This window comes from Argiope bruennichi, chromosome 7, assembly GCF_947563725.1.
Source record: "Argiope bruennichi chromosome 7, qqArgBrue1.1, whole genome shotgun sequence".
NCBI lineage: Eukaryota > Metazoa > Arthropoda > Arachnida > Araneae > Araneidae > Argiope > Argiope bruennichi.
In genome coordinates, this window is record NC_079157.1 from 79734584 (window position 1) to 79751340 (window position 16757).

The following is a 16757-nucleotide window of genomic DNA, read 5'->3' on the forward strand; positions in this document are numbered from 1 at the left end:
GCAATAAATTTTTTGGATGATATATTATTTATGTAAAGTAAATAATTTTTAATTCAGCCACATTAAAGTAATACATTGAATTTGCAACGTGCTTCGTTTTTATATGGAATATATCTGTCACACATTTTTGAATCAATTTTATTAATGAATAATAGAAAAAAGAAGTAAACGAAAATATTGATAATCAAATCAAGATAATGATCAAGTATTTGTTCTTTGGCTAGTAAAATCAACAAAAATAATCAAGAACTAAGTTATTGAAATTAAAATATTTACCTGTCTATTTTCTTTTTGTAGTCGAGAGCGAAAAGGATGATTTTGGCGGCAAACCTTGAAAATGAATGAAAAAAAATTAGCAAATATCGTAAAAGACATACCACGTTATTAAAATCTTTAAGTAATAATTTTTTATATTTTATGATGTTTACCCCTTAATTGCTTTGCTTTCTTCATAATTTAATTACATGACTCCCCCCCCCCCTCCGTTTCGGAGATGTGCTTTCTTACTGATTTAATTAAAAAATCATGTAATATTTGATACCTTTGTGGATTTTGTGTAATTTTGAACTTAAATTATAGCGTCTTTTGAGAGATTGTATTTCAACGAAAATATCATGCCCATATGAAGAGTGGTTATGGTGGTTAAGAGGTTAAGTATTGTAAGAAATTTTTTTTATCTTTAAAGCGAAACTCATTGAGTGAGGAATCGTTCAGATGTGCTGAATTGAAGCAGTAAAAGGAAAACACGTTTTCTCTTAATTTTTTTTTGTTTTCAGAAAATGTTCGCTAATAGAATTAAATTTTAAAAAAGTTTTGTATTTTAGGAACACATTCACACCCGAAAGAATTTTTTCATAAGAAAATGAAATAACTTCAAAGCTGTTAAATCGTTACTTTATCGTATTCGAAGCATAAAAAAAGAGAAAGTATAATTATCGTCAAAAAATTTAAACTGGTGATTTTGACGGCATCTACATGTTTTAAAACTCCGTGAGTCGAAAAAACACATTTGATACAGCGAAATTTGATATACAGAATTTACACCACATTTGAATATATCTATTAAATTTTTGATGACATCTATTCAGAGGAAGTGTATCTGTCCGGCAGTATGAGTAAGTCCAACAACTAAAACAACTAAAGAATTTGCCTCATTAGATTTTAGCTGATTCAACAATTTAACAAAGCTTCTCTTGAATGAATTAAGTAGAGACAGTGGAATTGGATCACGAAATAAGAGAATATTTTAGAATGAAGTTACTATCGGCTAAATTAAGATAAAATCTTGAAAATTAATTAAATTGAAATTAAAAGTTTAAAATATCATTACACACACACACACACACACGCACACACACACGCACACACACACATATATATATATATATATTACAAATTAACACTATCATTTGCAAATAATTTTCAACTTAAATGCACATAACATGTAAATATCGTTTCCATTGAATACCAGTATTTTTCATTCAGACACAAAAATCACATATGAAATGTATTTATTCATATATGTATCAAAAATCACATATGTATTTATCACATATGAAAAAACTAATTGTATTGAACTGAATCTAGGAATAAAAGCGATTGCGATCTGAGCAAATTTACTTTCAGCATACTGCATATAACAGTTCATTAACATTTGTAAAAATGATTTCATTTAAATGTAGCCCTTTTTTTATATTCAGGAACTTATGATCTTGCATATAATACAATGGTGCAGATTAGAAAATAATCGTCTGTTAAGCAAATACATAAATGAATCAAAATATGTGTTCATTTTTATTTTTTATTTGTTCGATAATTTGTCGGAAAAATAACTTGAATAAAATAAGAAACCAAGATGCTATGATGAAAACAAATTTATTTATAAAAATAAAAATAAATAAGACAAATAACATAATCTTGGATAAATAAAAATATTAGCGATGTATGATGTATTGGAGGATTTTTTTAGATTTTTGATTAGATTGAAATTTTTTCAAAGCAACCTCAACAGTATTCTTCTTCTATACATTTTTGAAATATTCTTAAAAAGTTTATATTTATAAATATTTTTTTTTCAACAAAATAACTTCAAAATGAAGATTGTTTTCAAATGACTTTAACACAGGTATGAAATAGGATGCATAATACTTCTGGCAAAAAAGGATAAAGAATAAATTTTATGTATATGGAAAGCTAGGAATTTGGAAGAATGCTTACGCATTGAAAAATTTTGGAAGAATGTACATGTACTGCTAATTTTTTTCATTAAATAAGTCTGTAAGGATACTGACTTCATGTAAGTGAATGTTTGGGTTTGAGTTTTTTTCAAAAACAAAAAAAGGTCCACCATTTTATTATTCATATTTTGTTAGTTTCAAATACATACAAAAGTGCAGATTTGCACTTTTCAAACAACTATTCAACAACAAAGCTATCAAATTAAAAGCAAGCACATATAATTTCTAATAAGGCCAACAATATTAAGGCAATCATTTATGGTCTTTATGCATACAGATATCTCTCTGGAATTCCCAAATTGTTCGTATAGTTTACTAGTCCGCGGGCGATATTCAAATTCAGACTCTCTACGAAGTGATCGACCTGAATATTTACTAGATATTTTCCCCTTAGTAACGTGAGCTTGCATATTTAAACGATTCAAAATGAATGAGGTGCCCCATAGCTACGCATTGTATCATCCAGTGACAGGAGCACAGATAACAGTTTCAGAAACAAAGCAGGGCTTTTCAGAGCAGCCCTTAGTTTGCTAGGGCGAAGAGGGAGGGGACTGTTCGTTTCCTCTGGAACACATATTCTATTAGAAATATACCTAGGGGGTCTTGCTGTCTGAAACACCTGCAATGATTCTACGATTCTTGAAAAAAGAATATCTAAGAGGAAGAGGTAACTAGAGAAGAGCTTTAATCGAGGGGTTTTTAGCCCTCCAGCATTAAAGATTAAAATCTGTTTCATTAAAATTTTTCCATTTAAATGTATTATTCTTTGAGTTTTCGTCTAATTGCGATGCGATGTAGCGCGAGTTTTATAAGCATTATACCATAAAATTGTGGATGGAAAAAGAAACTTTAAACGTGAAGCAATCAGGTTTGTAATTAATGAGAAAATAATCTGATTTTTAATTTTGAAGACACATTTTTAAAGCTATCTTCATTTGATGATTTGATGAACTGATTTAAAATACTTGATAAATTTTTTAGTCAGAAACGTAGAATTGTGTCTAGAACATCTTCTTTTAAGAACGATATTTTGTTATCGGGTTTATAAAATATTGTTTTATTTAATTCTATTTTCTTATTAGTTAATTCTTTTTTTTCATATGTTTGCTTCATACTTTTTTCATTATCTTTCAATCTACATTTGGTTTAGCTGTATACTTCAAAATAGAAAGTTTTTACAAATGATTGCTTGCTACAGTGTGGCATCACTGCCATATAAAATTCATTCAGAGTTATAAATTTATAAATTTTTGTAAGAGAATATAATAAATTGTTATTCTTCAAGAAAAATTACAAAATGCGTGAATTTTTAGTAGAAATTTATAGAAAATATTTACTTAAATTACAAAAATGAAAAATTCACTATTATATAATAAATGTAACATACTTAATGACATTATTCAATTTTTAAAAACTAATTTAGAAAACATTTTTTTTTATGCATTGCCTACCAATCTTGAAGATTCAATTTAAAATGTCTCTGTTTGCTCACAAGTCATTTATACAAAATAACGCTTTCATTTGTTTTCTAAATGCACATAAAAGAAATAATTTGAAGCTTATCTCTTATATATAATATATAATTATAATTTTTAAATTCAAAGTTTTAGCCTTTCTTAATCAAACTATAGCAAGCTGCTTTTGACGAAAATTATTATATTCACAAAGTAAAAAAAAAATTGATCGAGTAAATTTCTTTTATTTTTTTATTTCATACTGTTTTCACTATAATCTAAATTACTTGAAACGGTACAGAGGAAGAAGAAACATTTCTTACTTTTATATAATCTTAAAATCCCTCAAAACGTATGAAAGATTTAAAAAAAAATGGCCTTCTTTATATGAACTTAGTATTCTCTGTTGCACAATTTTAAATACCATTTAAAGCAAGAGCGAATTTACACGTATTGCTATTTTGCATTTTGTCCGATAAAACTAACTTATGAGCCATATTTAAAATTCTTTTTGTCATCAGAAACTGTAACAAAAATTTTCAAACGAGATATTACGTTCATTCCACACGCACAGTAGAAAGAAAGAACATCAGCATCTAAAATGCAACTTTCTACTGCAGAAACCAGCTTAAAATACTCCTGCGACGAAATGACTCTTTATTTCATCCTATTCCAAAACTACTAGAATGTTGCGAAAATCATATGCTGTGAAAACTGATGCAGATGCAGCAACGCAACGTAATTTAGCCAATTTGTTGCGAATGGCGGCAGGGAAGGCAGGCATTATTTAAATAGAAGGTACTTGACTGGTGGGTCCCAAAGCTGCCGTAACCCAACTGGTAGAAAAGCAAACGCCGTTTCTGCTGTGTTCTAGAAGGCAGAGCACGTTTCTATGACTGTGAGACGATAAAAGCATTTGCACTGTTCGAGCTGCTGCTTTTATCATTTGTATTTTACTTGCCGAATATTTCCTTTCACTCCCTTTTTTCCTTATCCTCTTATTCTTCTTCTTTATTTTATTTATATTTTCTGGTGGTACAAGACTCTTTTGATCGTTCGGTGCCTCTCAGCTTGTTTCCGCTCTGGAATGTTGCTTTTTTGCGAAATGTGTATGGCAACATCGTATTTACTGTTTATTAGAATAAGTCGCATCCTGTCGAGAGTCTTAAAAAAGGGGAATTGGTATGTCGGGTTGTATAAATCTTTTATTTAAAAAAACATAGTTTTCAGCGAAGAAAGACATCATTGCTATCTTGACTAGTCGTCCTTGGCGATCAGATGGTTTGCCGGGAATATTGTTGCGTTTTATTTCGATTTCTTTCTAAATAACTTGACGTTTGTGATTTTCCCTTTAACTAAGCAGTTTTAAGCAGAAAATTGTGGTAGGTTTTAAAACAATGTCATTTTTTCATAATCCAATTAAAAATGTAATTTTCCGGTAATCAATTAATTGGAACATTAGTTGCTGATTACGCATACAAACTGTGCACATAATAAAAATTAATTTTTTAATTGATATTTAACAATCAAGCGATTAAATATTTGATGAACAAATCTGGTCAAATTTCAATGTAACAATGGCATCTGTTATTTAACATTATTCAAGAAATATTTTTTAAAAATTACCAAAATTCGAGAAAAAAATTGCTTGACAACTAAATTGACATTATTAAAAAGACATTAAAAAAACTTTGAAACATTATGAAAATTGTTTTCGTGGATATTTTGAGAAGTGATCGTAAAAAAAAATGTTTAAATCTTATTCGCTTATTAAATTCCTAGTTACCTACAAAAGTATATTTATGTGAAATTTAGTAGCAAATGGTCTGAACTGTAGAACACCAGCACTCTCTCTCTCTCTATCTCTAGATCTACCACACACACACACACACTGCGGATCTTTAAAAGAACAGGACATCGAACTAGCGAATCTTTATTTTATAAGCCGAGATCTTTGTAGACATATCCCATAAATCCTAAAAATGAAATCCCACTCTGTACAATGAATGGAACTCTGTTCAAAAGTATGCAAAAATTTACTTTTTCGCAAACATACATGAATGCTTTCATACAAAATAAAGTAAAAGCAATAAAAAAGTTGTATTATGACTAAAAGAAAAGCATATCTTGATTACGATTATAACGCAATTATATAATTGTTGTTTGGTTATATTGCTTTTTTTAAATACTTTATACTTTTTATGAACGAGAAAATGAATTATATTTATTGGTCAATTTCTATAATAGATATTTTTTCACAGTATTTTTAGATTAATATTTTATCTTCAATGCATTTGCAGATTTTATCAAATTCCTCAATTTAAAAGAAAATAAACTATTATTAAAAAACAAAGCAAAACAAACGAAAAAAAAAAAACGGAAGCTAAGCAATAATCTCAGCTGGTATTTAAATTGTTAACATAAAAAACAGAATAAATAGTTATTAACAGATGGCATTTTCTGAAGTTGTACGACATAAGGCGAACAAAATCAAATACTGAAGTGTACAAAAGCATGAAATCTATGCAGCGGGTGAAAAAAAGTGTTCATTAGATATGGGTGATGTAAATTTGACGCTGAATAATTCATGAAGCCATTCTTGGACTAGACATATTTATTAATCATCAATTATAGTAATTAATAGCTGTAGCGTAAGTAAAATATTCCATCAATCAGACTTTTCTCGTGGCAAGAGAAAATGCGAGTTAATTATTCCGTAAAAAATCTTTTTGAGGACAAGCTTGTTTTTTTAAAGATATGTATGGTAAAAATAACCACCAACTTATCAACTTTTATTTGAATGCTGACAAAGCACGTTCGATTGTCGTGCATAACTGAGATTTTTTTTTTTTCACATTTCAAATTCATCAACAGCTTAATCATGCAATGCCTGCTCTTAAAATATAAAAAGTATGCCCCCCCTCCCCTGATGTTATCATCAACGTACAGAGTGTCACTAGTTAAAAATAATTATTCTACTGCATAGCCAAACATTCTTGATTGATGTTATAAAAATACTTTAAAATCTTGAAAATTACCTTTTTTACTTCCGGTTTTACATTGTCGTTTCTTAATTTCATAGTTCTTATATTACCCAGTATTGCTTTAGGAACGTACATCAAATAATAACAACAATGAAAATGATTTTTTGTCTTTTCTTTATATAAAAAACTTCACTAGCGTTTTTACAAATTTAAAAATATGCATACAAATCAAATCAAAATCATTATCAAAAGCTTTATATTATTTGAAAGAGAATTTATGATCCACAAGATAATGTACATGGAATTTGTTAATAATTATATTGATTTTATATATTTTCAGAAACTGAAATTGAATGTCAAGAAGGTATAACTAAGTATTTTTGTTATTTTTTCCCTTTTTGCCTTGTCCATAAGATTTTGCAGCACATGGAGAAGCAGCAAGACCACCCACAGATTATTGTCTCGTCACTGTTAAATTTTGCATTAAAAAAAACCCTGCTCATCAATGATAGAACCAACTATGTCAAATCAGTACAGAAGTCCTAAAATATTAAAATGAAATAAATTCAAAAATGGGAAATAAATCTAAATAATTCTTTTTTGAGAAACTTTTAATTATAGATACGAGAATAGGTAATTTTTACATAGGTATGCAAAAATGTTTCCCGAAGAGACTTTGCATGTAAATAAAAGCATTACTACAGAGGTATAAAATATATTTCTTTGGACTTGGGTGACAGCAAACTTGTAAATAAAGAAAATTATAAGGAATAAATGCATGCAATATTTTGCTGTAATGGAAGTGTAAAAATATATACAAATAAGTAAACTGACTTGTTTTCGTTGAACATGAATATTAAAATTAATTTAAAAACATCTTTGTAAGAATGAGACTTCATGGAGAAAATCTAATAAAGATTTTTAAAAAGCATCTTTTTGTATTTTTTTAAAATTGCCGATGAATTTGGTTTTAAAATTTGATATAGATTTACAAGTTTCTATTAACGGACAACATGCAAAATTTCATCGTTACAACTCGTGGTGTCTTTGGATTTTAGCACTCGCATACACAGTATCTGTATATTGTCTTTAAAAGTCATCTTCTTAGCGATGATTTGATAAAAAATTCGAAAGAAGTCTGAAAAATTAAGGTAAAGACCATATAGTGATTATAGTAAAGCATAATTAATTGCATCTTGTTCATTCGTTTTTGAGACATCGTGTTTGCGCACACACGGCGGCGAAATATACCTGCATAGATGTTTTTGGGAATTATCTCTATTTATTTAAACAACATACTTTTCAGATTCTTCATTATTCTTAAATTAATATTTCTGCTTTTATTAATAAAATATAGCCTAAAGAGTTATACGAATACCAAGAGTTCTTTTCTGCTGTGTATTATTAGTGCAAATTTTATCTACAAAATCATCAAATTTTCATTCCACCCATTTAGTGTAAAATGCATAAAAAAAAACTGCAATTACTTTTCAGAAGGTTTCACCTGAATTCCATCCCAATGTTAAGATAAGATTTCTTTTTGGCAAAGGCGGAAAGAATAAGCTACCTTATCAAAAAACAAAAGGAACATCAGATATGTTCTCTTTCAGTTGAAAAAGACGATTTTCCTCTTTCTATGTCAAAGTCCTTGTCTAGATTTTAGTTAGATATATTCTAAAGATAAAAAGTTATTCTTATGAAATAAAACGGAGTACATTGGAGATATATCTTGGCGTTTCTTAATTGATTAAGAAAAGATCAGTGTTATCAGGTTGTTACACCTGCACCACATTAATGTAGAAAATTAGAGCTCTTAAAGAAATGATTAGCATTGGGCTGATCCTGACGACAGATTATTATTGGCACAATAGGAATTTCAGTTGGGGACATTCCCAACGAGAAGGTTTCACAGTATAGCGATAGGTCTGATTTTGTATTATTTCATACAAAAATAGGCATAGGCTACAATTGTAACATGACCAAGTTTTTAAATTTTGCTTATTTTTAGTTACCAAATCTTCTTGCTTAAAAATGTCATTTAATATCTTATACGCCAGTTTTAAAGTTGCCATTTACAATATTTTTTTTTTATTTTTCATAACTGATTAGTACGAGAAATACAATTATCCAAAATGTTTCAATAATTAAGAAATCCTTTGGTTCACAATTATTGAGCATAATTCAGGGCATAATATTTTAATTTAATTACATACTTGAAAAATTTGAAATTTCTCAGTGTGATACTAGTTGCAAGATAATCAGATTGTTTTTTTATATTTAAATAATATATACCTTCATTATTGTTGTATTTTTAATGTCTATGCAAATAATGTACAAAAAAACATGATCCTCCACTTGATGATAATCATTTTTGGATAAAAGGTTTGGAGAATTATTAAGAAAGCATGTTGCTTTATAACTGACATTTTTGTTTAAAATTTTATTGAATAAAATGCAATAAATTAGCAGATAATTTAAAAAAATCAATGCGTGTTCTTACGTGAACATAAAAGGTTTTTGATGCAGCTATGTGAGAGGAAAGGTTCACAAAAAATCAATATGAATGTTTATAACAAGTGCAAAACTATGTTTGAAAATTTGTTTAAAAAATGTCCAATACTTATATAAAGAAGAGTTTGAGAAGTAACATAATATGACGATAATTACAAATACTATGCCTAATGTTAAATGGAAATTAGAATTAGGAAAAAGTATTATGGTTTTACAATTTTAACCGTTAATTTATTTTTTTAAAAATTCTACTTTATATAATTCAAATCTAAAAGTAATATGAATACTTCGACAACTCTTTATAAAGTCCTTTTATGTTTGGTAATAGACAGTCATCTGAAGGAGCCAAATCGGAATAATTTGTGAGATGAGAAAGAACTTTATAGCATAAATCATTCAATTTTCAGGTCACAACTGCAAAACTATGAGCTGGGGCATTATCATTATGAAAAGGAATTTTGTTTTATTAGATGATGTTTTTTCTTTAAATTTCTAATTTGAATGATGCAATAAACAAACATAATGACTTTCAAATTATTGTTATTATTTTTTTCAAAATTTCTAAAAAAGATTATGCTATTAGTTTTCCAGAAGACTGTGATCATATATTTTCTATCTAAATTAATGGTTCAGTCATATTTTGGGGGTGGAGACAGAATCCTTGCTTGCAAATAATTGATTTTATTATCTCTTTGTCTGAAGTTGACAGTGAGAAATTCAACTAACTGCCTTTATATGCTGCAAACAAAATGTCTTGGTATTCCTTTGAAACAGTTTAAATCCTTAAAAACATTCTTTGATCCACAGAGAGAAATAGCAGTACAGATACTATGAAGTTTTTCCCTATGGCAAAATAGGATGTAAAGTGTTATTTGAAAAGCACATAATGTGAATCGTTTTTAACATCTTTACTCTTCTGTGCATCAAGTAATCTATCATGAATATTTATCATGAATAATATATGGTATTTTTTAATATGATAATATCTTTGGTGTGGAATAATATCTGTAAATTGGAATTGCGATATGCGCAATGCTAAAATCATTCTATTGTTACGAAATTTCCGGGGTTCGTTTGGATAGTGGGGTTATATGGTGTGAAGAACGCTCAATCACCAGGCGGCAGTAGAAAATAAAACAACGACGTTTATTTACACGAGGACACACAGGACAGCACAAAGACGACATCTATATACAGCACAGAAGACGATTATCTTCAGCCGAGACGTGCAGCATACAACAGATTCTACTGCAGACAGTAGCACACAGCTTAGTTCAGCACTAGCTTCACTTCGTCGCTGCTCCGCTTAGCTCTGGAAGGCCAGTTCTTTACCGTCGGTTCCGACTACGACGACTCCACTGGTCAGCGACCACTCTTCTCTGTCGCTTCCGACTACTCAATTCACCACTGGTTCACCACTACTCCCCGGCAGCTGCAGCTCCTTTTATAGGTCTCAGGAGGCGGGGCTAAAAACCTCTCAACCAATCAGGAACGTCCGAGGCTTAACTCGGTTCCTACTGGACGGTTCGGGAAAATTCTCGATGTTTCGGGTATAATCTATTTTGGCACCAAAGTTGCCAAATGGTCGCCAAGTTTGTCGCCAAGCTCTGGAACCTCTTATGGAACCAACTATGCTGGGAAGCCGCATTACAGATTCGTAACACTATTTATTCTACAGGACGAACCGTTGGACGTAAAGCTATCAAAGTTGGCATATCGTTGATTTTGGGGGTGAAAATCCTTTTATATATTGATGAAATAACTTTAAATTGCTCTTCAGTTCATTGTGAGAAATCGTGGCACACATATTACTCTTTCAAAATTTTTATTAGATTCTTAATTTAAAATTATTCGCAATTTTATCTTCAATGACTTTGGAGTATACTATTAATGAAGAATTATTTTTACATAATTTTATAATTAAAAAAATAAGCCTTTCTGTTTTTTAAATTTGTTTATAGAAATGAAATTAATATTGCTTTTTCCCTAATTAACTAAATAGTCTTAAAAGTACTTTAATACATATTTTACAACGATATATTTTATTATTTTAGTTAATAGATTCATATTCAAATGCATTGCGACAATATTAAGTATATTTTTAATGTGCATTATCCCTATTATATAATTATCATTAATTGAAAAAATAAAACGAAGATAGATGAAACGAATTTGAAATCTCATTATGATACCATATTTCGAAGCATAGTTTCGGTCCAAAACTTAAAAAAAAAATTTCAAAACTAGACAGTGAGCAAGTTTTTAATTTGAAAAACATAATGCAGGAATTCGCATAAATGTTCTTTCAATTTTTCAATGTTTTATTTATCAATGTTTCAATTATCAAAATGAAGTTTTTGTGTGGTATTCTTCAAGAGTTATTAGCAGTAAAATATAATTTAGCACGATCAAGAGGCTTCATAGCTTAGATTTTGTTCGGAGTTGAAAAGTTTTCAGTAACCCTGGATCCTATCCTATGTAATACGCAAGATAAATGAAGTAGAAAACAAACAACACATTTACACTTCGGCCGTGTCTTTTTTTAACTAAATGAGTTTTGAATAAAGAAACTACGTAGTGTTTAATTTTTTTTTGTTTGAAACGTTCTTTGGGAGAACTATATGCTGAAATTATCTTTCATCAAGAATAATTAAACATTAATAATTTAAAGGACAAGAAATATTGAATAATTACAATTAGATAATTAAAAATAATTAATCATATATATATATATATATATATATATATATATATATATATATATATATATATATATATATATATATATATATATATATATATATATATATATATATATATATATATATATATATATATATATATATATATATATATATATATATAAATAAATTAAGGAAAGAACATCCATAATTTTTGAAAAATAATTCTGTTAATATAGACTACATTTTTCTCACAGCTTTGTATTGAAAATTTTGAGACTAAATTATAGATATCACAAGTATTGTAAGAATTTGAATTAATATAATAACAATAGAAGTCTGAATGAGGAAAAACCCAGAACAAATATGCAGCTTGGGATTAGAACATTAATTGCAATAATATATAAATTTATAAAAGGAGAAAAGCTACTTTTCTTTTATTTACCATAAAATAACTTAAGCTCAAAATCCATCGAACTTATTTTTCAATAGAAAAGGCCGAAAACATAGCATACTGATGCATAAAAAGATACAAGACATATTGCTATTGGCATAGCTCATTGTGTAAAGTGCATTTGGTGGATGCAAAATTTTCATTTAGCTATTTTATATTACATTTTGTTAGAAATTCCAGGAAAGGACAAACTGATTTTTCTGTAAAATATGGCTACATATAATTCAAACAAAACTTCGTATCTACTGATTTTTTTTCCAAAAACTTCCAGAAAAGACCCAGTTGAAAGGCCTAAGCGTCGTAACTTTTCTTGGACTCTAACCAGGACAAGACAAACCGAGGATGTTATTCAAAAAAGCTTTACTGGAAATGACTTTACCCGCTGAACTTCATCGTCCAAACAGCTCACGTTTGGGACGGTAGTGTTTCGAATACGCCGCTTGAATTTTAAGCGAGGGAAGCGCTGGTTGACATTGTTTTGACTACGCGGTTGACAGGCGAGTTCTCCTGTAACTTGGGGTGTTTCAATTAGGATAATATCCTTTTTTAAGGGCTGGATTCGGGAAAACGGGGGGAAAGTAATTCCTGTTCAGTGCTTCAACGCTGTCTAGGGATTTGAGAGGAACTCACTTCATTTGGGTAGTGCTTTTGGGGCGAAGACATGCTCAACCAAATCAGAGAGATAACAGATTTGGATGTAGAGTTGTGAGCTAAAATTGCATAATTTTCTAAAACTTGTAAAATATTCTTATTTTTTTTTTTATAAAAATATTTCTGCAATCGTATTTTTAATAATAGAGTGGTATTAACATTTATCAATAATTCATTTTTTTATATCATATCATTTTTTTTCAGAAAATGTACTAAAATTTAATTATTAAACCCCGAATAATATAAAAAAGTGATATCCTTGACACAATGGGTTTTCTTAAGGATAAGAAGACATTTAAATTTATATTTGAATTGTAATGGAACAACTACAAATAATATGCACCAGCTCCATGTGAAAATGTTTTTAAGTAGAAAATTTAGAATAAAAAAATTAACGATCCTTGATCCAATAGCAAGAAATTCTTGAGATTTTACAGCATAAAGAATATAATATTTAAAAAAGCTATAGAAAAATCCAGCAAAATCTATAGGCTAAGTTTTAATATTTTGAAATTCATTTATCAATTTGCCGTTGTTGAAAAATTTTTGAAAAATGTTCATACATTTTATTCCGAGTATTTGTTGAAACAAAATTAAATAATTCAAATGATTTAATTGATAAAATTTATAAAAAAGTCTTACAGTCAAAATTAGTAGGTTAATTCTGGAACAATTAAATTCTTTTCACTTTTAGAACTGGCATAGCGTTAATATTCTTAATTTGACAGCTTTAAGGGTCATATTCTTTCCATTTCCTACAGAGCTCATTGAAGCTTTATTATTATTGAAGCTTTATTATTTTTCTAGTCGTGGTAGCGTGTTAAATAAAAATCTTCTAAACTTTCCAGAAATTGTCTCAAACAAAAATGATTCTGTTTCACCTTTTTTCTCTTCCCATTTCTGACTGTGAGTTTTACGAACTTGCCTTTTGAAGTCAAAGTTAAGATTAGATTCTGAAATTGCCTTTCGAAAATGACAATCCCATTACCTTCCAGATTTTTTTTTGGTTGACAAACTCCATGGAGTTAGAGAAGATGGAACTATTAACTCAGATAAAACGATGTAACTATTAGGCTAGTTTACAAAATTGCTGCAATAAAAAGAGAAGCAATTTCGTTTCAGGAAGTTTCCCTTTGAAAGAGAATATTTAGACTCAAGAAAATATAAATTCCGTTTCACATTTGCTAGGTGCTTGTGATATTTTAGATTTAGAATAAAAACAATTAAGGCTCGATTTGATGATTCGATATTTTATTATATAATCAAAAACTCTCTGTTATAAATATGGTCGTGACTTAATTCTTCTTCATGACTGTAGAAAAATGAGTTTTAATGCAGTTTAAGAAATGTATTATAAAACATGGCAATTTAAATATTCTTTTGAAAATGATTCTTTTGAAAATGATTCTTTTGTAAACGTATTTTCTGCAGTGAGTTTGTATTTTCTGCAGGTTTTTTTTGCAGTGAGTTTGCAATGAAACCCGAATAAAAATTTTCATAGGGATTTTTCCCTAAACTTTGCATAAGGGTAAAGATAAAAATTACATCATTTATTAAAAATAAAAAGTTATAGTATTAAATTGAATTTTTTTTTGACATGATGTATACAAAATTTCATTACTACTGTTGCTTCTCTGTAACGCGCATAACTTTTAATTAATTGCTTAAATTTTTCAAGATTATGCTGCATGAAATAGATTTAGTAATATCTAACTCTAAATATGATCAGCAGCCCGTTTTTTACATCATTCCAAGGTCATGGGTATTCGCATGCAATTATTTGTATTCGCTTTAAAATGCCTCCCTTTCTCCCTGCTAAAACTCCTGGATTATATGGACAAGATTGGTACTGAATAACTAAAAGTCTACTGTCTATGCAATTGAATTGGATTTCTGTTCGGTAGAGATTTCAGGCATAATTATCATTCATATGAATTTGAAGAAGGGAGATTGATTTTTTGTCTATAATTTGAATATTAAATTGCCTAATTTAATTTTGAAATGTTTCGCTTTTGTAAAGGATATACGCCATTCAAATCCATTTTGTCTCCAGCTTTGTTTTGTTGAATCTGGTTCCCCAACCATATATTTATTCATATGTAAGGATCCATGATCTTGGAATTTTAATTAATTGAAATTTTATCGTTTTCTCACGATTTTCGAAAATATAAGTGAGAAAAAAATAGTTTTATGCCTCTGTGAAATTCAAATTTTTTCTTATTAATTAAATTTAAACTTTAATAAAAAATAAGTTAAAAAATTAAAAAAAGTTATATTAAACTTTGTATAAATTTTTCTCTGGAATATCAAAGATGTATTTTTTTGCACAATTTTCATCAATACCCTAAATCAGCGGTTCTTAACCTATGGGTCGCGACCCAAAATTGGGTCGCGAAGCATATTTCTTGGGTCGCGCTGAGTCGAACCAAAAAAATTAGTAATACACCAAATTTCAGACATTTTAGAAATGACGACTTGAATAAATATCAACAATCGAAAATGAATGTGATTAACAAGATCAAAAAATATCAGCTGATTAAAAAGCGAGAGCAAAAAAAGTACGTGTGATGATAATAATGGTGAGAACTAAATGGAGCAAAGCTGGCGAAAAAATTATCACCCGAATTATGTATAGTTTTGGATGAAATTGTTGCGGTAGTCAATTTTATCAAATCAAGAGCTCTTAACTGTAGAATTTTCCGCGAACTGTGTTTCGAATTTGGTGCAGAATACGAACATTTATTATATTATTCTGAAGTTAGATGGCTGTCCCGGGGCAAAGTTGTTCAAAGAGTATTATCATTACGGACAGAAGTCGAATTATTTTTGAGAGAAAAGAAACACCCATTAGCATCTAAATTCTCCGAGTTGAAGTGGATTACTCAAGTTGCTTATTTGTCAGATATTTTATTTGAAATAAATAATCTAAATACGTCTATGCAAGGACGTAATCATACTATTATTGAATTAACTGAAAAAATGACATGTTTTAAAAAGAAACTCAAATGATGGAGAAATAAGGTTGAAGCAAAGAAACTTGCTTCATTCCCGACTCTTAATTTACTTGTTGAAGACAATAATATTGATATCACAGATTTTGAAATACAGAAAATTGTTATTAATCCTTTAGAAAAACTAATAGCAGACTTTGATCGATATTTCCCTGCAGACGATGTTTTCAAATATAATTGGGTTCGAATGCCATTTAATTTTGATGTAAGTGATTTGCATGAAGAATTTGTTAATATTAATCAATTTCAAGAACAATTAATAGAAATACAAAGTGACCAAGCACTTCGATACAATTTCTACAAAAACAATGAATCTGTATGTGCTTTCTGGTTAAAATTAAAAACCGAAAAGCCAATAATTGTCAAAGAAGCCCTAAAAGTATTATTGCCCTTTGCAACAATGTATATGTGTGAGGCTGGTTTTTCGGCTCTGTGTGTAATCAAAAAAAATTACCGGAACAAGTTAAATCCTGAAATAGATATAAGGTGCTCCTTGACAAGCATTCAACCGAGGTTTGAAGATCTTTCAAAATGTATTCAAGCACAAGGTTCTCATTAAAACTGTATGACTTGTATTTAAAATTTAAAAGACTTAACATATGTTTTTTTTAGGAATAAGTTAAAATGTCAATTATTTTCAAAAAGTTATAAATATATTTTAATTTGGTCAATAAAAATTATTAAAAACACTTGATTATTAATTAAATTTTCCTTGGATCGAAAAGTACTTTTGTTTATCTTTATTATTAAAAAAATAAATAAAAAATTTGTAAG

General features: G+C 28.8%; 1 protein-coding gene across 1 annotated transcript in view; it reads right to left on the reverse strand.

Annotated features, from left to right (window-relative positions):
* The window catches only part of LOC129975166 (choline O-acetyltransferase-like), a 174619-nt gene that overhangs the window by 54072 nt on the left and 103790 nt on the right, over window positions 1-16757 (reverse strand). The window contains exon 4 of the mRNA XM_056088133.1: window positions 277-330. Within this exon, the coding sequence (XP_055944108.1) occupies window positions 277-330 (54 nt within the window). The remainder of the gene's footprint in view (window positions 1-276; window positions 331-16757) is intronic.